Below are 23,098 nucleotides of genomic sequence, written 5' to 3'. Positions count from 1 at the left end.
GACCCCATTCAGTCACAAACTGATAGCAGACTGACTCTATCTTATAGTCATTTTATCACCAAAGTGGCTTTGAAGTCGCCTGGTCGCAGACCCAATCCCCGTCTTTAAAGCAGCCGTTTCAAAGGCAACAAGACTGCAAGATTTGGTTGTGCTTTAGTCTCCAATCACTGTTTTCCTTAGCGTGACTGCAGCATAACATATTTCAATTTTGACCAAAATTGGATCCCGTTTCAAACTATGCAACAATGACATTATGAAAGATGGAATGAACTAAAAGTGGACGCAGACGCCTCCCTTTCAAATTCATTTTTATGCAGCATGTATAGGCTGCTTTCAAATATAGCCCTCCTCAGTGATTTGTATAAATGTAGCGATGCTTCCTGTTCCTTAAGTAAACAAAGCTTAAAGTAGAAAGGCAGGTGGTGTTGCTAATGAATACTAAACAAAGCATAACACTGAAATACTGTAATTGACTAAAGCATAAATACTTTGTGTCTTCTTACGACTGTAATCCCGTATTATATGTATTGTGCATGTATAATGATCAAAAGAATTTCATTCAGTTTCGTGGATCATATCATTTCAATTTCTTCCATTACAAAAACCTTTTACTTCATTATTTTACAGCTACAATCAAAAGACTTTATGGATCATTGTTGCATTGTTGTGGAAAGAGGAATCTTATAAACTCTGTAAAACTGGATATGCGAGAGGTTTTAAGATTGTACAGAAAGCCAAATTAAAACAAAAACTTGAAAGTGTTTTGCACAGATTAAAGGATTTCTTGCCCACTAAATGTAATACATCGTGAAGCTTTGGAAACTGCTTTTGAACTATCTGCCAGAAGATACTTGTTATAAGGCGCAGGGAGGACGGCTCTATATTACATGAAAATCTCTCGGGAGGAGTTTATGAGGATGGAGCTTTTGTGGCTGCTGATGCGTGATCACCAGGGGCTTACAGGTTTTCACTGTCAGTGAAAGTGTCTGAGCTGCAGAGGTGGCGTGTTAAGAATAGCATCAAGGCTAAAATAACCGGCTACTGGGACGGAAAATGAGTTAGGGAACATATTTATGTAACTACTCGGTTGTCAGTGTAAAATATCAGAAATATGTGATTATATTTAAAACAATGCCCTTTGCTATCAACATGTGTGCTGATAACATTATTTGTTTTATTTAAAAATAAGGCAAATCAAAGCAATTGCTCGACAGTTAATATGCGGGAGATATTAAAACTCAGATCAGGTCAGGTTGGAAACCTAACACTGGATAGTATTTATACATATATATACTGTTAAAATGTGTGATCATCGTTTTTGTCTCCAACTTACTTTTTTTTAAATGTACGATCTTATATATTTTATATTTATGGTGCACTTCAAAATAAGTAAAAAGAAAAGTCTATAGGATTCAATGGTTAAAAGCTATTACAGTAAATCACCATCCTTTTCCAAAACCACTTGGTATTGTGCAAAATGTAAATCAAAACAGAATGCAGCAATTAATGCCATTAAAAAAACGACAATATATCAAATAATGTGATTGTTTGTTTGTTTTGGGTTTGTTTTTGTTTTTGTTTTGTTTTTGTTTGTTTGGTTTTTTTTTGGGGGGGGGGGGGGGGGGGGTATTTTGGATTCAATGCCAGCAATATATAAAAGAAAAAAGAAAAAGGGGCATGTTTAGGGGTGTGACTATTCTGCTATATGGACAAACATGTACAAAATTGCAATTTAAACATTCAGAGTCACGTGTTCTGCTTCTGCTTCACCGCGCTCTGACAGTTTAACAGCTGCATTTCTTTGAACTTTCATTTCTTTTTTTATTGAAAGCACATTTTGTTAGGTTTTAAATATGGGATAAGCAGTAACAACTGAGAAATGGCCTTGGTACTTACATTCTGTAACCGCATGCAAATTAGCTATGAGCTCATGCAGCATCTGTTAAGGCAGGAGAAAGATGCAATGTTTGAAGATTGCTCAGGAAATATTAAAACAAAGGGATTACCATACATCTAATCCAAAGCATTACATCATCTTTCCTGGGTTTTACAGTTTTGCTGATCTCAGTCTGTAATTCTTTCTGCCGAATTGTGTCTGTTTTTAAATAAAGGGCGTTTGAGGCAGTTGAACTTCATGGTTGTCATACAACATTGGGTGTCAGCCTTGTTCTTGTGTTACAGAGATTTCTCCAGACATTACAATATTATATATGGAAGATAATGAAATCCCAATATTTTTTTATTTACCGGGAGAGACCTTCTTCAATTGTGAAACTCTTTGCCGACACAGAATGAAGAAGAGCAGTCGCACTGAAAGACTCAGCCTCAACACAACTTACCCATTTTTTTCTTGGCGCTGACACAAAGTTTTTGAAGACTGTTGCTGGCATGAAATTCAAAAAGAAGAAATATTTTTCCCCCCAAAAAATGATTTGTCTCTTTCAACAGACATGTTATCTGTTTGTAGCACTTTCAAGTAAATCTAGGGATTACTGTAAATGATTTAGAAATCACAACAATCTGTTTTTATTAGCAGTTTATGCAGCTTCCCAATTTTTTTGGAAATGGGGCTGTAGTTAATGCTCTTCATGTGCAACACATCCTGTGGTGAACAAGCCTTTGTATTAAAACTTGTGTGTAGAAAGTTACATGCACCTTTGATTGTGGTGCAAAAGTATCTCAGTTGTAGTTTCTTCAAACACAATGAATAGCAGCAGAATGATTAAGTGGGGTTAACCTTTTATCTTCATAATTCTTACATTTGTGTGTAGTCAGGTTGTGCTTTTCAATCCAACTCACTTAAAGTAACTGTTGACCACTTCAAAATGGGTAGATTTTTATGGTGTTAAAACAATCTATCAAAGGTCCATGCCACTCTGAATAACATTTGAGAATAAATACTGGATTATGTGCCTTAAACTCTTATATGACATGCTCTTATAAACATTTACTCGCTAAATCTCTGAAGGACAGGTGGTGAAGTGTCATGGTATGACAAGCCTGATTAATCTTCAGGGTAATAAATTGTAAACGACACTCTTACGGCTTTTCTTTCTTCATAACGGTTGCATCAGCAGATACAGAAATATTCCCAAATATAAAAACTTATTCCAGAAGGGAAAAAGGTGCCTAAAAAATTTCACTGTATTAGGCCACACCAGTGACTGACGAGCAAGGTTCAGGTTAAAGTTCACATGTCCTGATACACTTAGAGAAACAACCACAAACAGGCACAAGTTTTAACCACAACATGATCGTTTTTAACCAACCTGCTGTCATATTGGACATGAAACAGTCACAGCCTAAAAGGCTTTTACCCACGAGTCCTGAAAGGTTTGTAGTTTCTCTTCAAGAGAAACCAAACAGAGGAATATATCACAGGAAAACAGAAAGTACTACTCCAAGAGTCGTTGGAGTGTACAGCACAAAATTCAACACCCGTTTCGTGGTGCCCCTTCTCCTTTTGCACAAAAAAAAAAAAAAAAAAACAGGAGGCAGAGAGTTTCCACTGGACTCTGAGAAGCTGCTGATTATTGTCAGTCCTCAGTGAAAAGCCAAAGAGGAGGGCATCAGATCTGAGTGTGGTGATGTGTGTGTCCCGGCGGTGTGTAAGGAGGTGGCGCCGGGTTGGGTTTGATTCCCCGGCTCTTCATGTAAGAGATGAACTGGTCAGGGATCTCTGCTAGCACATCTTTAGCAAGTCGTGCCATGCTTAGTACGTGGTTACCTGTCCGGTCCATATAATCTCTGAAAGGAACAAACTGAGGAAAAACAACAGACGTAAAAATGATTTGAAATGACAGTGATTTAATATTTAAAGTTTGTCGATACAGAGTGGTGTGATGTGGGAAACTATTAAAGAGCACATGGTTTTGCCTAGCTGATATAATATCATCCGGGCTTATTGGACAACTGTTGTGATCCATGGAAAGCTCCTAATACTTTTTGACACTGTACACAAGCAGGTTTGGAGAGCAGGGTGGGACACCGCACGGAGAAATCTCTGAGGCTCATGTTTAAGCCCCTATGTTAGTCAACATTTGCAGGATCCTGAAAGCTTTAGGATGCTCATCCGTCACTAATCCTCTGATATGGTTTCCCTTAGGAGAATGAATGTGCTCGAGCAAAAAGACATCTTTTCCCTCTATAGTCTGATAAATTACTCTTAAAGACTTTTTTTTACCCTTTGTTATTGCTTGTAATGATTCGTGGGGGGGATATAATTCACCGTTGTTTTCTGTCTCTCTCTTCACTGACAAAAGATATTCTGTGTAAATTCCATGACCTTTGACCCCAACGTGATTCTCAGACTCGTGCAATGAATACAGCCAAAGTTTGTTTCATGCTGTAAAGGCCAGTCACCTGAACTATGTCTCGCTCTGCCAGTTTCCCCCGGGATGAGATCCTGATGTCATCACCATCCAGCTCCACCATAGCTGGAAGACACAAGTTCACACAAACACACACACATAGTGTGAAAACTGGTTAGAGGCAGCTGCCTTTGTGACAAAAGGTTCTGACACTAAAAGGTTTATTTATCACAGATGATAAAAATCCAAATTTAAATATGATCTTTTAGCACTAGTAAAAGCTATAATTGTTCTTTTTTGCATGTCTAATCAACTAATAAGTCCTTTAATATAGACTGTGCAATTTAGAATCATCAGCACTAAATACTGCAAACCCAGCAATTAACCCCAGCCATTTCTTCTACAATTATGCCTGCATCCACCTCCTCATTCCTTTCTCTACTGAGACAAATGAGTTTGTACAGTAATTTTCTCTCTGGTATTTCTCAGAATTAGTGCCAGTGAGGTTAGAACCAGCTCTTATTATAACAGACTGCGAGTTGAATTAAATTGTCAATTATTCGTGGAGAATGACTGATACACTGGTTGGCTGATTTGATTGGCTGATAGAGGCTGTCTCACAGCTATATCAGTTCTTTCATTACTCCAGAAGATAATGCATGATGTAATTTAATAATAATAATAATTTTCATCACACGTTTATTTTGACACGCACATAAACGCTTTACCTCCTTAATAAACCAGGTCTTTACAATTACAATCATTCTAAAGGTAAAAATTTAAAGCTAACGTACCGTCAAACTCAGCCTGACCCACTCCGACTATGATGATTGACATAGGAAGCTTGGCACCCTGCAGAGAAATAGAAATGAAACGACTCAATTTTTTCTAGCTCACATAGCTTGTCACCATTACCACTAACCTCTTGTGCCTATTACAGTGACATAATGACATTGTACTAGTTACACGCTCTTTTACATGCAGCAGACTGCAGCAGCAGAAAAGGTCTATATCAACCTTTAACTAGCTAAATGACCTTTGGGTAAGAACAGACTTTCAGAGAAAACATAAAAGGGGGAGAAAGAAGCAAGAGCTCAGTCAGAAAAGCTAATGAAACAAGATGCTAATGCAAAATATCTATACTTTTTCCTAAACTTATCCCAGATTTCTGATGTTTCAGAATCCAATTTTCTGTCATTTGAATGACACCAGCTGTTATGTAGAGGCTTCACTCAGCAACGGACCATTAAATGCTGATTGTCAGACTGAGGAATGGAGATTAACTCACTGAAAACACTAGTAGTGTCATCTGAAATGCCACACTGGTATCTCATGCTGTTTTAATAGCTAAAAGTGGCAGATTTTTTATTTTCACACAAATATTTGTAGACGTTTATGTCGGAATTTGCCGCCTGGATGAATGCCGAACAGAAGTGTGAAACTACGAAGCTGGCTGAGACTAAAGGGAAAACAGCTGGATGGTCGCATTTATGAACCAGGAGAAGAGGGAGAGGGAGGAGGTGCCAACTCAGTCACTAGGGCAACCATCCTCATTCACCCACCCAGCCACTCCCAGGCCACACTGGGGACTCATGTCGAGTGCAGTTAGTCTTGATACTGTGGAAGAGATCGGCACAAACCTTAGATGGAAAATAAATGAACACAACAGCAAATAATATGGTGCTGCTACATTTCCTAAATTATTTCTCACTGTGCTGTAATTTACCAGTCTGTGTGAGAGAGCTTCTGTGGGTGTATATGTCTAGTCAACAATTAATGTGCACATAATTGCACAAGCTACAAGTGGAACATGCGGGGCTGTCCTGCATTCATTAGATTTGCTGGTATTTTTCACTTAGGTAGATGAAAAGAAATGAAAAGAAAGAATGAAAAGTAAAAACAAACTTCATCCAGCTGAGATATAAACATGTGCAGCGTGCAACCAAAAGGCACTTGGAAATAAACTGGCATTTATAGAGTACTTTCATAGTCTAGCCACATTTAATGACTCATGCATCACTTTATCTATGCACTTTATTGACCACAACCCTGTGGGCAATTTACAATCATCAATAAATTGCATGTCTTTAGACTAATTAGGACACCAAAGTACCCGGAGGGAGGCCCAGATAGAAAATCCACCCATAAAAGTTTAACCCAGAACCTCATTGCTTTGAAGTGACGGTTCTTACCACTTAACCACTGGATCGCTCTATCATGACACATTACATTGTCTTCCATCCATTATGCAGCATCACTAGGGAACCATCCTATTGGTCACAAATTTATTCCACTGCATGACAACACGCATACAAGTTTCCACAAATAACGGCATGAACCTCCCAGAGCCCGAATCTCAATGGAGTCAGTCTGGAAACACAGCTATCTGCACAGTACCATGAAAGTGTACAAGTGTAACAAAGAGAACATTTAGGGTGGCAGAGGGAGTGAGCCTATCCCAGCTGCCATGGGAAGAGAGGTGGGGAACATCTTGGACATGCCGGCTGCCTAATTAACGTAACCAATTAACCTAACCCCGGCTAACTTCTTACTGTTAGACAACAGTGCTAACCGCTTCCCCACCATGCTGCCCCATACTTTATTATATAAGCAACAACTTGTAAACTTCTGGTGATACAAACAAATATTTGTATATTAGATGTTTGTATGTTAGAATGCCATTTTCACAATCAGAATATCTGCTAAAGGGGAAAGGTTATTCAGTGCTCATCTGGACAGCATGTTTTCTCCCAACTAGCTTAGGAGTCAATCTTTGTGGAGTTTGCAACCACGAAAAGTGAAATGTTGCATAATTTTAATTGTAGAAATAAATATTAGACATAAATTAATATTCTAAGCATTGTACTTTATCCATTTATGTCTAGAAGTGGCCTTTCCGCATAAATGACACCATGAAAGCTCAATGCAAAATCTCCTGTTACATCTAATTAGGTTTCCTAGACTCACATATTTTTTACAAAGCAGTCACATCACCAGGGTTAAACTTGCTGGCACAAGACAAATGCACTGTGGCAAATCAGGCAACCTCTTTTTTTCCCACAGGGATGAGAGCAGTTTGTGTCCTCAGTACCTCAGCCACATCACATCAACGCGATTATCAGTGTTCAACGCGACTCCTGTCAGTGCCTGTCCTCCCACTCATACTCGCAGATATCCGTAAGTGTATGCGCAGCCAGAGACACACACATCTCAACATCAAATGCCACTAAAAATAACCTGGCAATCCACCATGCCCCACTTTTGCAGTCCTCCTGTCACCCTGTTTTGCAGCAGAGATCCAGTCTAATGAGACAACAAAACAAAGTGTCAGTCAAAACTTGCAACTTCACTTTGTTTGTGCTTCTTAAATTCAAATGCCAGGCATGTGCATGCTTTGATGAGTGTTTGTGTTATTGCAATTACACATATGAGCTTAAGGGGCTTTATGGATTTATGTTTAGAGTAATAACCATTTCATTCACACATGGTCAGCTATGTTGCTAGACTGTCTGACATTGGCTGCCCACTATCATTCACATCTTGACAGACTAGTATTGACTGCATTAAGAAGAATGTGGCTGAATATAATCAGATTTTACCCACAAAATGTTTTTTATATTGAATACAGTTTTCTCAGCATCACAGTGATCACTAACATGACAGTGCCTGTGTGACAAACATATGTACAGTACGGGGAAGGTTACTCCTCTCACAAAACATTCAGGTCAGCCCTATAGTTCATTTTTGTCCCTCTCTCTAGCCACTAGCTGTATATTGTTTCCTATTATTACTACTATCCTGGCCTATGGTGCTTTTTCAGATTCTTCATATTCAGCAGTGACATGAAGAAAATTACACTTGGATGCAAATTTTGGTGACCGTGAAACACAAATAGACGTAAATAGAGAATTTAACATTGCATTTGCATGGATGAAAAAATAAAAAGAACTGGGATTTATAATAAATGTTTTTTAAAACATATACACGTTAATAATTGCTGTATGTGTGACGATGTTCGTGCAATGTTTTGTTGAGATTGGTCCATCTGTTAAGGAGACGATAAGGAACATCACTATAATAAATATTCTCTTACATTACAGAGAAACGCAGGAGTAGGTTCGTGTTTTCAGTTGAGTATCGTCTTTAGGATTGTAATATGCGATATCACATAAACATACAAAGACTGACGAAGACAGTTGATGAAAACCTTAAACTCTGTGCTTTCACTTCCAGGATGCAAGTATGAAAAACCTACATTAGATAAAGGATGTAGCTGAATACAGCTGATAAAGTCAGAGTAGCTACTATATGCATCAAAATGCTGTTTTTTAACCATTTGACTTACCTGCAAAAATCTAATGAAATTTACTTCATTGGTATACATTCAGTTTACATCATGCTCATTTTCCTTAATGATTATTTATTTGAATACATAAAAGCTCTTTTTTGTGAGTCTGTCAGAAAACAAATGCCCATTTGTTCAAAAATAAAAACTGAGTGATAAATATGTTCCCAGGTGTCGTGTATTATATGCTCGACTTTATTATGCCGGTCATGACAGACGCATGCTGAAAAGGTCGTGTCATATACACGAACTGTTACCACAGGAATTTGAATCTTAACAATCATTGAAAAGCAATGAGCTGTGTTTCCCTTACTAGCTGTGCTTTCTACAGAGATCCAGCAGCCGCTACTTCTGAAACTCAAATTATGTCCTTCCATTTCAGGAGGATAATTAACTTAAAAAACTGCAGCTGCATCCACATAACTTCAGTTTTCTTTCAACAGGGCTCATTTCTCTGCACCATAAACTTGATTTCGCATCAACATCTAAACAGTGCAAAAAAAATGGAGGTTAAATGGTTGTGAAGTGAAGTACTTTTGTTGGGTCCCTGCACCGATAAAGAGACAGAGCACAAAGCACAGACAGATAACAAGAAGAAGATGAGAAAGGAAGGAAATCAAAGGCAGCAGAGGATTTTTTTTTATAGTCTGAATGTGGTGACAGAAGTATGGAGGGTGCAGATGAAGACAAAGAGGTGTAGATCTCTGAGTGGGAAAAAGATGGAGCGAGACAGCAGGTCTTTGTGTGTGTGAGCGAGGGAGACTCATGATTCCACAGAGGTAAAGAAAATGAGGCAGCAGAGCAACCCGAGCAGAGGAGGGGGCTGCTGAGTGATTGACAGGTGGATTTCTCTAATGCAGCAGAATCAGTTGTGACTGATAAACCCGCATGATAAGCCACATGTCCACATGTTAACCAGACATACCGCAAACACCGCTCTCCAGTTGTCGTACATGTGTACAAATATAAACTCAGGCACTCACTTCCTCTCACTCTGTTTCTTAGATCTTTCTTCAAGTGTGAATATGTATGAGAAAGGCTTATATAACCTCAGCACATGTGTCCTCCCTCGCCCGGGATCCGTGGAGGGTAAAAAGGCAAGCAGTGGAAGCAGCAAGCATCAGTAGATCAGAAGAGGTGGAGGCAGTGCGATAGAGCAGCAGGCAAGATCTTAAAAGGAAGGTGTGGCTGTTCTAATGTTTTGACTAACAGTCGCAAATTCCCTTTAAATCCAGTCTGCTGGGTGTTCTGTGCCTGTGGCAGGCTGAGGAGGAGTGGAAGAAAAGGGGAAGAGACGGAGGAAAAGAAAAAGGGGAGAACAGCAGCTACCTACTGTTTTAGGCTGGGGAAAGAAAGGTGTGAGGACAAGTTTGGGGGGGAAGCTCTGAGGAATAATACACAATGCTGTGCTGCTTTATTTACTGAGGCAGTATAAATAAGCCAAACTTTCAGCTGCTGTCTTATTCACAGGGGGTCGCCACAGCGGGGAGCTCCACATATTTGATTTAGCAAATTTTTTACGCCAGATGCCCTTCATCTTTTCACATCTCGTATTTATTAATAGTCCACTGGTAGAAAGGGAATACCTTAAGGTAATTTAATGGTCTATGTATCATTGATGAGAAAGTTTCTAAACGTGTAATTACAGTTCTAAACATGCGGCTTGCTCGAAGCCATGATTCCAGTCCTTTTTCTCTGCGTACTGCAGCGGCCATTATTAAACCACAGTGCTGTTCTATGGACTGAAGAGAAAACCACAGAGAAGTTTTAGGGCATGCTAGAGCTGATCGGAGACATAACAATTTTTATTTCCAAGAGCAGCTGAATAGCTGCAGCTAACACGTCCATTGATTGTCAGTCAGCAGGTCAGACTAAATAAGACATTTGAGGACGTACTGAGCAACAGAGCTATATGTAATTTTCTCAATCAGTAGACTTTTACTTGATACCTCATGAAAAGTTAGCGCCAACAGTTGATTAGCTCATTGTAGCTTAGAAACAGTGAAACAGGCTGCCTGGCCCTCTTGCTGTAACCTTGAGTTTGTCATGCAATCAGTGCACACTTAACCGCATAATAATCCCTAAAATCAACTAAAAACAACATTTATTGCTGCACTTCATTTTACACTACACCAGTTTTGTTGCTCCATATTGATGAAAAATGAGTTTGATTGCGCTCCTTACTGCTACAAGATTGTATGAAGACAAACAAAGTAACCTCTTGTGGTGCGTATAGGTGAATTCCCTCTCTGGCACCGTGAATCAGTCAAAGCCCTTCTGTCTTTGCTTGTTAGAAGGTGCAGCTGTAATGTTATCAGCAGGAGCTGCTAGTTCTCAGCTCAGCACTAGCCTCGCTTCTATCAGCACCGACAGCAATGAGCTGCTGGCAATTCAACTATTTTTTTTAATCTCCACTACATCTGTCTGCTCTGCTCTACTCCATGTTCCCCTCTGCCCACACATATGCATACAGATATGGTGAAACAGGGAGCAGAGGAGAGAAGAACTGGTGCTAGCGTTGTTACTGACAGCAGAAAACAGTGAATGCTGTCATTCTTTGCCGAAGTGAAACAAGTGCACATAGTCCCCTCTAAGCAAAGGAAATACTGAGCATGTTGAAATATGAATGGGAGAGAGTAGAGTAAAGGGAACAAAGTTTAATCAGCTTCTGTTTGTAGTTGGGCACAGAAATAAGACTGTTGAGATTTTTGTATCTCCAGGAAACACTTTTATATTCTTAAATTACAATTTATTATTTAAATAATGGCCTTTAGCCTACGCTACACAGCATCATTGAGTTCGAAAGTGTCCTCATTAACGCCAAAACAAGTTGGGTGTATCTAGCCTTTTTTTGTAGAACAGGAAATGCTCTCCCACTTTCCCATTCTTACATTTACAATGGCCTCTTTGGTCTGGGCCATGTCTGAAATGACGCCGTCTGTGATGATGAGGAGCACAAAGTACTGAGAGCCGTCCTGCACCGCCGCTGCGTATCTGCATACACAGATAGAAGCCATCATTACACGATGCCGTGTTATCGTTTTAATACAGAAACAAATCTGACTTCAAGACTTATTAATGAATTGATCAAAACATCGATGTGGAAAACAAACGGATGACAGTGCACGCCTTATCGAGCACTCTCACTACATGCAAATTCAATAAAAAATGTTCTTTGTCATTGCTGTACTTCAGCTCACACGCAATAAAACACCCCATGAGAAGATTAATTAGATCAAGCAGATTTAAAACAAAGCCTTCTTTCACCGTTTGATTCATTTCTTTGTTAAAATAAATCTCTTTATAAATCAGCTGACTTATTCAAATGCTAAATACCGACTGGCCGAAAGCCACAGCTTAAAAAAGTGAGATACCTTTTTATCAGAATTACATTTTTAATTAGAGCGTCGTCATAATCAGATGGAGAGCTGTTTGGATTTGGCTCAACAAATGTGCCAGTGAGGGCAAAAAATGACACCGACCGAATCCCGTCACACCACGGCTGTGTAAATACAGTGGCAGGTCAAAATATATGACTTAGATTGTTGGTCGTTTATTTCACTGGCTATATGTGTGACTGCTTTTTGATTGCTGTGAGCCAATTAAAATTCATTCTGAAGCACATCACATGCTGTTTGTTGTGAAGCAGAGAGGTCAGATAAGTTGAAGCCAAGAAGTCAAAAATGTTAAAGTTGAGTTTTTTTTAACTCCAATGTTATAAAGAAAAGATAATCTCACTATTTATGCCAATAAATTCCCACAACAGCTGATTCTATCTGAGACACCGAGCAGACTATAACGCAGGCTGCCGGTCTCTTTGCATATAAATTGTTTTAAAAAATACGTTTCTGAGATAATCTTTCTGAGCTGCAGAGTTTTTTTTAAATATTACTGTGTTTTTAGCATTTGGATATAAATAATGTATAAATCATAATAACAGAGAGACAAGCATAAACAGTTGCCACAAGAGGAAAATCCACAGGGATAAAACAAAAATGACTGCTGCTAAAAAAGAAGAAGAAGAAGATGAAGAAGAAAAGAAAGGGGGAAATATAAATAAAGAATCCAAGACGGTTTTTTGAATTTGCATGTAAAATCATTTTAACTTATGTGGAAAGTCCCAAAAAGTATTTAAATAGCATCTGTTAGAGTTCACCAGCTTGGATGGATCTCTCACCTGGCAACGTGGTTCACCACAGGAGCAAAGTTTGTCGGCCCATACAGCTGCACTGTCTTTAGACTCTGATGGTATGCCTCTAAGATGCCTTCAATACCATTGCAGTATGGATTTTCAATGTTTCCATTCTGAAAAGGATAAAAATAGAAACAAGATCCAGTTCAAGATTCTTAAAGTCAAATAAACCTAAACAATATTTACTGTAGTTACTGTCAAAGTGATAAATTATTCAGCTAAACATTTAAAATCAGCTAAATTCAGTCAAAGGTAATATGAGGTGGGGGACATATACCAGTGGGAACTCATGTGACACCCGCCAATCGGGCGGCAGTTTGGCACCAAAGCCTAAAGCCGGGAACATCTTGTCACTGTCGTAGTCTTGAATGATCTCCCCAACAGCCTTCAAGGCCATGGCGTAAGCATTTAGCTGGTAGGGATTCATGTAGTGCAGTGAAGTGGACTGGGAGGGGTTACCTGTTGACAAATAAATCAATCATAAGCTCATCTTGATGTACAAGCAACAAAGTCATATTTCAGGTGCAATCGATCGAAGGTTCTGCTTTTGGGTGGGACTTTTTCTAACATTTAAAAATAGCAATTAGCTGCGGTCACTGATCACATTAACATAACTGCAGTGAGCCTGAGCTGTGATGTTCACCCCTGTTAGTCGTTGTAACAAACTGTAAGCTTATCAACAACTGTGACCTTCTTAAACAGCCCCGCTGTAACGGCACATCATAAAGTCATTCAGTATTAACTGCCCAGCTGGGATATTTTGGATGTGTTTAGAAAATGTTGCTGTCATTGCCCTCAGTGAGGTTGCTGGTGATATGTGCTCACCAGTTTTATTACTTCCTATCTGACAGCGCAAATCCTGCTGCTTTCCTGGTCAAGTGACTTTATCAGGGCCCGGGGTATAACAACAAATTGCATATCACCTGGACTAACACCACAACTGCAAATCTCGAAGCAGCACAGAAATGATTGTCTGCTATATTCCACCCTTCTTATTAGCTGCTAAGCTTTCCATTCTAACATCCAGCCTTCACAGGAAACGGTGGCAGATTTACTGTAAAAAACAACAACATATTTTTGATGCAGCAGGTCTTTAAAGTGGGATGGAGGTTGACAAAAGCAGAACTGACATTAGTATCTGACACTATTGCTAGAGATTTAACCAGATACTCTGGAGCCACAAGTTGATTGAAAACACCATCTGTGGCTCACAACCCTTCGAAGGTGGTTTCAAATATGGACTCACAGATAGAGTACTGTGCAAAAGTCTTGAGCAAACCCTCCTTTCTTTATAGTCTGCTAGGAAAATGGTAAATAGGTATAGGGATTTATTGAAACATATGTAAACATGCATAGAAATACATTATACTATATAAAATCAGAGTTTTGCTTGATGCAGCTCATAAATCTTTGCTCAGTTCTTCTAAAAACACTAGCTTTACTAAACAGGCTGGTATAAGTTGAGGGAGGAAATAAGTTTTCTTCTGTGATAAATCAAAAAAAAGGAAAGAGGGAAACTTATATTTCCCCCCTAATAACTGTGATTCATGCTGACAGCTAGGACTTGTAGATAAATCTTTTGCAGTACTGCATTCAGTCATAATTACTGGAATAAGTATTGTAATGACAGTTAAGTGTGGTGCTATTTGCTTTTTAAAACTTAGACGCCTGCTCTAATTACCCTTTAAGCTCTCAAAAAACATATAGTAAGAACTTTCCAGGGCATCGGCTGTTAGAGACACTATGTGTACAACGTGCATGCCTGCAGTGATGGTTTGTGTCACTGTGAATTTGGACGTGCCACGCTTTTGGAGCAATGCTAAATATTTTTATCCCCGACCCCCCTTCTCCATACACACTTTGCTGTTAGTATCACTCACCGTTAGATGCTGTGAAATCAATGGCCACAGTGAAATTGATCTGAGTCCTAGAAGGGGTAAGGAGGGGAGGACATCGGAAAAAAAATCAACAACAGAAAGCAGCCAACAATAAAAACATGCCAGAGCTCATTAAATTTCCATGCTCATACCAACGACCACACACGACCCCAAGAGACACGAGGGAGATCACATACGGCATGGCGATCTTTTCATATGACGATATCGATCGGCCTCACTGTCAATACCAACTGCATCAATATACAAAGTACGGCCAGTTGTCAAACAACATTTAAGTGATTACACTCTTTTATCTTGTTTATCTGACTTTCACCTCCACGAGAAAAGCCGGAGGTGCCGAGGAGCTTCTGAGAGATGGAGCATGGTAACAAGCAATTACACTGATGCAGCACTTAAGAGTAAATCATAATCCAATTTTCCCTGCTGATGAAGCACTCCCCTCTTCTTTCTAATTTACAACAATGAGACGAGGCCTTCGGGGGCTCACACGACAGCCTCTCATTATCTATGAAAGTCACCAGAGAGAACAGCAAAAGAATGATAATAAAAACGAATGACTTAAGGATTCACATTAACCTTTCAGCTTTAGGTAGGGACGCAGAATATGCCACAGCCTGACCCTGCTCACCTTAGCATTAATTAAACTTCATTTTATTCATTCATTAGGACATTTTGGAAATAATTAGTGTCTGGGAGGGCAGGTTTGCAAATTGTACATCTACAGCAGGAAAGTCAGAGCTCTTCAGCGTGAGATTTACTTTTTATGTTCATTTACATTAATTTGTTTGATCACCTCTCATGAAAGTAAGAACACGCAAGTATTTTTTTAATCTGTCAAAAATTTTGGTTAAAACAAAAAAATTATTTTGTTATTTTTTAGGCAAATAACAAAGCGAATTTACATTTTTATACCAAACTTTGAGCTTGCACACTGGATTTGTCTGCCCACTAAAACTCATTTTATCTGTCCAGGAATTCAAGTAAATGACTGTAATTATCTTCATCAAGAAATTATAATGTGCTTCACTATTTTTTCCAGCTTTTCAGTAAAACAGTAGGAAATTCACAACAACAATAATTATATTTTAGCATTAAAAGCATTTTGATTATAGAGTTGTTAACGCTGATGGATAAATCCTTAAGTGCTGTTAAAAAGCAGGTGTGGCTTACACCAGCGGTCCCCAACCTTTTTTGCTCCACAGACCAGTTCATGTCCGACAATATATTCATGGACCGGCATTTAAGGTGTTGCGGATAAATACAACAAAATAAAACCAGTACCGATACCAAAAAAAAAAGATTTATTCATTACATGGACCCAGGGAAACCGAGTTAGTGATAAAAACGATAAAAAAATAACGATAAAAAACTATAAAAACCCTGAATACCATACAGTTCACACCCGAGCCTCAACTCTCGCGGCCCGGTACCAAACGACTCACGGACCGGTACCAGCCCGTGGCCAGGGGTTCGGGGACCGCAGGCTTACATCTTACATTGTGGGGTGGTCTAATACATTTGTCACACACGGCATGTCTGAAGTTTCAATTAATAACACAACTACAACACTACTGCGTTTTGCAAGCTGCTAGTTAAAATATTCCTCTACTTACTGATAATTATTTAGAACAAAAAAATACACAGTATGTTTCTGCAAGCTGCATCGATTATGCACGTTCTTCTGTTCTCGCCCTACAGGTCGCTGGGAACAGTTTGTGTTGCATTTATGTTAATTCACAACAATACAATTGTTACACATCCTATTTCAAATTTGTGATTGGTAAAAAGGTATGTTTGAACGATTTTCCTCATATGTCCTCTCAGTCTTTAACCTCTTTACGGTCTCTGTGCTGCTGAGTTTGAAAGAGATCTACACTGACGTGGAAAGCTTTAAAGCTGTTTGAATAGTCAGATTGTTCTTGCTCTTTTATGATTACAGTGGCTTTAAAATGAGATGTAAAAGCAGGCATACTTCAACTTTTATCCCGATGAAAGCTGTAAAGCTAAATATTACAGAAAAGTGCTTTAACAGCTGGAGCAGAAACGATGGCAGTGATGGAAGTGTTTCTCCTGTTTTGTGGTTACAAAGGGTTTGGACAGCTTAAGTGGCACACTTTCACAAACTTACATCCATTTTCAAAAGAGCCTTCACATTTGCAAGAACCAGCTCTCAGATGTCTTTCAGTAAGCACCACAGTAATGTTAGGGGCCAGACTGATGAGGATGATATTTCTGAAGAGAGGCCACTAAACTTTAAGGTTATTGTATCATAAATCAGCCAACGCCAGGAACTGTCAGCGAAATGTGTCACACTTGTCAGCTCTGCCACAGCACATAAAAACTCTGACAGCTGCCCTGCTGTTGTGGGACATTTGAGATCAAAGCACAGCCCAATCCGCCTGAAAGACACACTTCACCTGTGAAAGAGTTGATATTCACACGTCAGCCTCCGGTGTTAAAGCTTAACTGAAGTTGGAGGGCTGGTACTGTACCGTTTATCTTTTAGAACTCATTAAATATACATTTGGAGTTTGAATGCCCCAGATAACTCCAGCTATGAACTTATTAGTCAGTTTAACAAAGTTGCAGTGGAACATTGGCCTTTTGATCCCTCTGCATGAAAGTTAGGAAAGTATTTTAATAACATTTTTAATGAAGACCACACAGACGTTTTTTGGTATGTTAACAAAGGCTCAAATTATTGTTTGAACATTAAAGTGCCAGATATTTTTCTACAGAGTTCTTGGAGAATAATCAGAGCTGGAAGACAAGCAAATATCGGAAAGGAACATGTTGATATTATTCAGTGTCCTACAAATGTGCCAAGAGGCTCGTGTTTCAAGCATGGTTTAATAAATATGATGCTGAGCTTTCAACTTCTGGGAAATCAACAAATATTTAACGGTGACCTCACTCTGCATCATTAAGTGCAAAGATGAAACCACCCAAGTATTTCTGCATTAGTTATAAATGTTCCCTCCCTTGATTTATGCTTCGACAGAGGCGTTATTTATGACAGGCTTTTAGTCATAGTAAGGCAATACAAGTAAAAGGCAATTTCATGGTTTCTTTCAGTTTGAAGGTGGTCGTTCCCACTCACCCTCCTTTAATGTAATCTAAGAAGGTGAACTCCGACTCCACTGAGAAGGAAAGCAGGGTCACCTGAAATTAAAGACAAGGATAGACACTTGATTAAATGCAGAGGTATTGATGTTTTCCCCTTAATCCAAAATAAACTCCACATCATGTCTTAGTTGAGCACTTTATGCTCTCTCTGGTAAAAGATGTGAGCCGGCCGCTTTCTGATGAAAGACTCATTTGCATTGCCGGAGGAGACGTTTGAAGAGAAAATGAGATAAATTTGTACGCATTACGTGTTCACAGCCATGCTGCTAGGTAAGCTCTGTGGAAATCACAAATGTCACAAATGGCTGCTGGTGGTGGCTACTCAACACATGTCTTTAAGGTTCTGTCAGCCTTCTTTTGTCCCGCTCATATACATATTTATTGTAAAATTTCTCTTTTAACATAATTACCTAAAGTACCATATACTCAGGCCATGCCCACACTAATACGTTTTTGTTTTAAAATGCATCTTTTTCTCTCCGTTTTGGCCTCCCGTCCACACTGAGACGGCGTTTTCGGTCAAGGAAAACACCGCGTTTTGAAAACGGATACATTTGAAAACGGCGTTTTCGCGTCGCAGTGTGGACAGCGAACCCGGAGCCTTTTTGAAAACGATGATGTATTTTAGTCATGTGTCGCAGTCATGTGACCAGTTAAACTAAGATTATGGAGGGCATTACACAGCAGTTGTTTTGTTTGCTCTCAATTTTGACAGCCCTATTTAAGATTTATATCAGTCTGTACATCCTACAGATAGCTTTTCTTCAAATTCTTTATCTCAATCGCTTTTGCAACTTTGTACTTTTGTGTTACTCGCAGCAAGAACTCCACCTCATTGTTAGTCCATTTAAAAAACTCTGTGCTTGTCCTTGACATTTTGTCACAACGTCAAAGAGCCAGAAAGTAAATAAACAGCAGACAGAAATGAGGCAGGTCGAATCATCTTACGTTTTCATCCATGTGCAATACAGGAACGTAGCGTTTTCGATCATTTCAGTGTGGGTGAACAACTGGTCAGAGACGCTTGAAAACAACGTTTTTAGACAAAAACGCCGTTTTCAAATTACCCGGTGTATTAGTGTAGACGTAGCCTCAATCGTGCGTCATGTTTAATTAACAGGTCTGTGGACAATTAAAGAGAACATGTACAGTGCTTCATGCTGTTGTCCAGATATAGAAAGCACACCTTCCAAAGTCTTCCACAACACTTGCATGAAAATTAAAGAGGGAATCATTAACAGAAGAAAAGTAGGTGTGAAACAGAAAAGCGGCAGTCTGTCAGCCCTGATTAGTGTTGAAACTGTACTCACTGTTCCAGAGTTGACATATTTCTTTTTCTTCATTTTCTTTTTGGTGTTAATCACCTACAAAGAAACAAGGAAAGGAAAAGGAATTCCAAAATCCAGTCCATCGTGTGCTGAGCATAGAAATACTTTATATGAAAAGTATTTATACATTTATTACTGCCACTAGCTTACCAGAGTCAGTAACACAAAATGCCTTTAAACCAGAACCGATTCTGGGCTGTGCTTATTAGCTGCAAACATTTTATGTAAAATGGAAAGCGGCCTCTTTCATACCAAACCTTTACATTCACCAAAAAAATACAAAATACATCTGGCCCATCACTGGGCCAGATGTATTTTTACACACTCTAAAGCAATGTTTCCTTTTACACACATACACACCCTTTGGTTTGATGATATAATTCCACCCTAATTGGAGGCAACAAATGTAATGAAGGCATGCGTGTGGGTGGCACACAGAGACCGCGTGCCATCACACAGATGTATGCAGCGTGGAGGCAGGATGGAACAGTGAGTGTGTCTATATGACTGATGGAGGAGAACCAGTGAGGTGAGAAAGGGCGCGTGTTTATGAAATAATAGATGGGTATTATAAGAAAGCGACGCTCCTGCAAGGGAAGATTAGAAAAACTAGAAATGGATGCACGTCAGTGACATTACTGGAGACTGGAAATTCAAACATGAATCTCGGGTTGCAATGACTCGATGGGGTGAGACGGGCTCAAGGTGCGAGGTGTACATTTGCTTTACTGGTATTCTAACGGCTCCAAAACAAGACGGAATTGTCAATCTGAAGACCAAAGACGTCTCAGCTCATTACCTCAATTCTCTATGGCTGCTAGGCATGGAAGTGACAGCCCCTAATTTAACGTGGAGGGATGGCAATTTGTCTGACACACTGAACAATCTGCTGATGCAAAAACTAAAGGGCCTTTCAGTCTCCCCGGGAGGCAGAGAGGAATCAACAGTAGCGTATAATGGAGCTGACATCTAAAAGACAGGTATTCATCCTTTGCTGAAGGCCACCGAATCACAGAGGCGTAAAGGTATTGACATGTCTTCTTTGCTAAGATATTAGCTTTCAACTGCCCCCCTCAAAAAATAGTTGTGGTTCATTAAAGATGGTCGCCTAAATATTTAATATTAGATTCTAATCTTGAATATTAGCATAAAGGCATTGCCTCTTAGATTAATGCAATGCATTCTATTCTGCCCAAAATAAAGTGGGATTTTTATGTAAACATGGGATACACCTATGTCATTTTGGCAAAAGCAGATCCCCAGAATGAGATATTTAAATGAGATGTGTTTGTAATTTGCATACAGAGCCAAATTGTATGCTATTAAGAGAAGAGACATGGTAAGCTGTCCCCTGAGAAGCACTGAGAAATAGCTCTGATCATTCTAAATCCCTGGATTGTTCCCCTATTAATCCTGTTTCGTGCTGCTGCTAATAGCTGTATTTTTATGTGTGTCAGCATCCAGGTGATTATAGCAGCAAAATAAATCTTGGGTTTAAAAGAACATCAGCAGAAGAAACCATTAATTTGATGTATTACTGAAAGGAGGAGGTGGGCAGACATGCTCAAATACTGTTTTATAAGAAAAAAGTATGGAATAACTTTTTCAGTGTGTCTTCATTATGGATTTTTGCGTTGCAGGAGTGGAGACTATCAAATGAAATGGAGTTTTTTTTTTTAATGTAATAGAAAACAATGCAATGATGTCAAAGACAGCAATGTCAGTCCTGTCAAAAATGGGATCCAGGATCCCACATGTAGAGGGTTTCTAGACTTCAGAAGCCTCTAGACACGCACGTGAATGGTGAGAATGCTGGAATTACCTCATACACATTGAACTGGCTCTGCCCTCGAGCTAGCTCTCGGTAGCTGGTGGTAAAATCCCCAATGAAATCGTGGCTGGGATAAGAAATAAAGGGGGAGAAGCATCAGTAACTAGAAGCATTTCTATTAGAAATAACAGGGGAGAGAGTTGGGATAAGCTGGAACTTCGTGACAGGAAATTATAACATTCTCAAGTAAAGTTTGAACCTTGAGTTCTTGGCCTTTTGAGATTATTGTAGAGCAAGTTAGAGTGAGTTACATATAATTAAATATGGTCTTAAACAGTAACTGTACATTAAAGATTTCTCAGATTCTGACTAGTCATGTAATTTCTTGGTTAATATACTCACCTTCCATCCCTATCCCAGTCATACACCTCCACTTTGATTGTTCTGGGGAAACCAAACAGAACATACACACAAACACGACCCATAATAATGTTAGCTGTGATTAAAAACTTTTTTGGACAAGATGTGAATTCAATATTTAGCAAAAGATACTTAAGCTGTGTACACACTGGAAGCAATTTGCAGTGATGTGTCAGCTGGTCACAACAGAAAGTGAATTTGGCAACTTTATAACCGCTGTTGATGTGAAATGGGCTTCCTGTTGAGCGACTGAAGCGACCATCAACAGGAGTGAAAAATATCACTGACTGACATTTGTCCAGGTGATAAATATGCTAGAGGATAACCTGGACAACCTGAGCCTGGAATGTCTACAAGCGACCGGCTTTCAGCTTCAAAGCAAGCAAGTCGCTTAACTGTGCACGCAGCTTTAGGGAAAAGGTTTTTAGAAATGGAAAGACTACAGGCGAGCATGAGGGTGCTTCTTTATGTTCAATGCAATAAAACAAGGTAGTAAGTAGAGATTTGCTTTTGCTTTGCTTCTTCACTTTGGTGAACATTGTTTTGACGTTTAGACAGTTGTTATAGAGCTCCTTGGTAACCATTAATTTCCATCAAACCAACCCCAGAACTTGAGAAGAAAGCCTGCTCATATGATGACTAATCGTGTGAGGTTAAAGGTTTGTGTCAAAGTGCGAAGAAGTGACCATTTGAAGGAGTGGGAAGAGTCTCGCTCCTTCGTTGTTACACATGGATAGTTGGTCAGGACCTCTTAGAATCACGCTGAAATGTACGGGGTACTCTTGAGCAGTGTTGGTCAAGTTACTTGAAAAAAGTAATCAGTAACTAATTACTGATTACTCCCCCAAAAAAGTAATCCCGTTACTTTACTGATTACTTATTTTCAAAAGTAATTAATTACTTAGTTACTTAGTTACTTAGTTACTTTTTAAAAACACGATTTACAACCTGAAGAGGTGATAAAGTGATAGATCTTTCAGCCCAATTCTACTTTTTCTACATAATCCATCATACAAAATGTAATCAAATGGAAAAGTCTCTTTTTAAAACTTGTTTTATCAGTTTTAATCTTTTAACTTTATGCATCAAGCAAAACATTTAATTATATGCAACATTCTCTGACTTGAATAAATTAGTTTAACATTTAAACCTATTTTCTACACATTCCAGCACATAAAATAAAATATTTTTTGTGTTTTCACTCACTCTTTCAAACAGATGCAAGTAAAACACAGCAGAAAATAAATAAAGTCAAAGACTCAGCGGTCCTTTTGCTCTATTTTCACCTGTAAAGCAGGAGCAGGGTAGGCGGAGGGTTACCCTGGTGCAGGTGTGCTGCGGTCAGTTGAAGAATCCGCGCGAGTGTCTCTGTGAGTTTCCCATTACGTCGTAGCTACTCGGTGCTTGCTCGGAAGTTTAGGGGTTTTTTTCGCTGTAAAAAGAAGTTTTCTTCCCACGCACGATGGACGCTAATGTTTTTGTCACTTTTTATGGAATCAAACTCAAAGTAAGGTCAGTACTTCCACACTTTAAACGCTGCACGCTCATACTCTCTCCCGCACTCGATATATTATCCATTGTTGATCTGCACATAGCTGCTGTCACCAACGTCGCACTTGCTTACGTCACTGTCATGAGACATTCTCACAAAAAAAATCACGGTTTTAGTAACGCAGTAACGCAGCGTTCCTACGGGAAAGTAACGGTA

The 23,098-nt window shown here is 39.2% G+C and overlaps 1 protein-coding gene across 3 annotated transcripts in view; it reads right to left on the bottom strand.

Annotated features, from left to right (window-relative positions):
- Positions 1–1,615: 1,615 nt before the first annotated feature.
- Positions 1,616–23,098, bottom strand: part of cpne5b (copine Vb) — a 140,294-nt gene continuing 118,811 nt past the window's right edge. For all 3 annotated transcript variants that reach the window (XM_076883912.1, XM_076883913.1, XM_076883914.1), the window contains 11 exons: positions 21,373–21,414; positions 21,022–21,097; positions 19,182–19,235; positions 17,846–17,907; positions 14,728–14,774; positions 13,125–13,306; positions 12,833–12,960; positions 11,547–11,649; positions 5,105–5,162; positions 4,363–4,436; positions 1,616–3,761 (listed from right to left, as the gene is read on the bottom strand). In XM_076883912.1, the coding sequence (XP_076740027.1) occupies positions 3,570–3,761; positions 4,363–4,436; positions 5,105–5,162; positions 11,547–11,649; positions 12,833–12,960; positions 13,125–13,306; positions 14,728–14,774; positions 17,846–17,907; positions 19,182–19,235; positions 21,022–21,097; positions 21,373–21,414 (1,018 nt within the window). In that variant the 3' untranslated portion in view covers positions 1,616–3,569. The remainder of the gene's footprint in view (positions 3,762–4,362; positions 4,437–5,104; positions 5,163–11,546; positions 11,650–12,832; positions 12,961–13,124; positions 13,307–14,727; positions 14,775–17,845; positions 17,908–19,181; positions 19,236–21,021; positions 21,098–21,372; positions 21,415–23,098) is intronic.

The sequence above is a fragment of the Maylandia zebra genome, linkage group LG5 (genome assembly GCF_041146795.1).
Source record: "Maylandia zebra isolate NMK-2024a linkage group LG5, Mzebra_GT3a, whole genome shotgun sequence".
In the NCBI taxonomy this organism is placed as follows: domain Eukaryota; kingdom Metazoa; phylum Chordata; class Actinopteri; order Cichliformes; family Cichlidae; genus Maylandia; species Maylandia zebra.
Note: the sequence above shows the minus strand (reverse complement) of the source record. Positions and strands in the feature narration are given on the sequence as shown.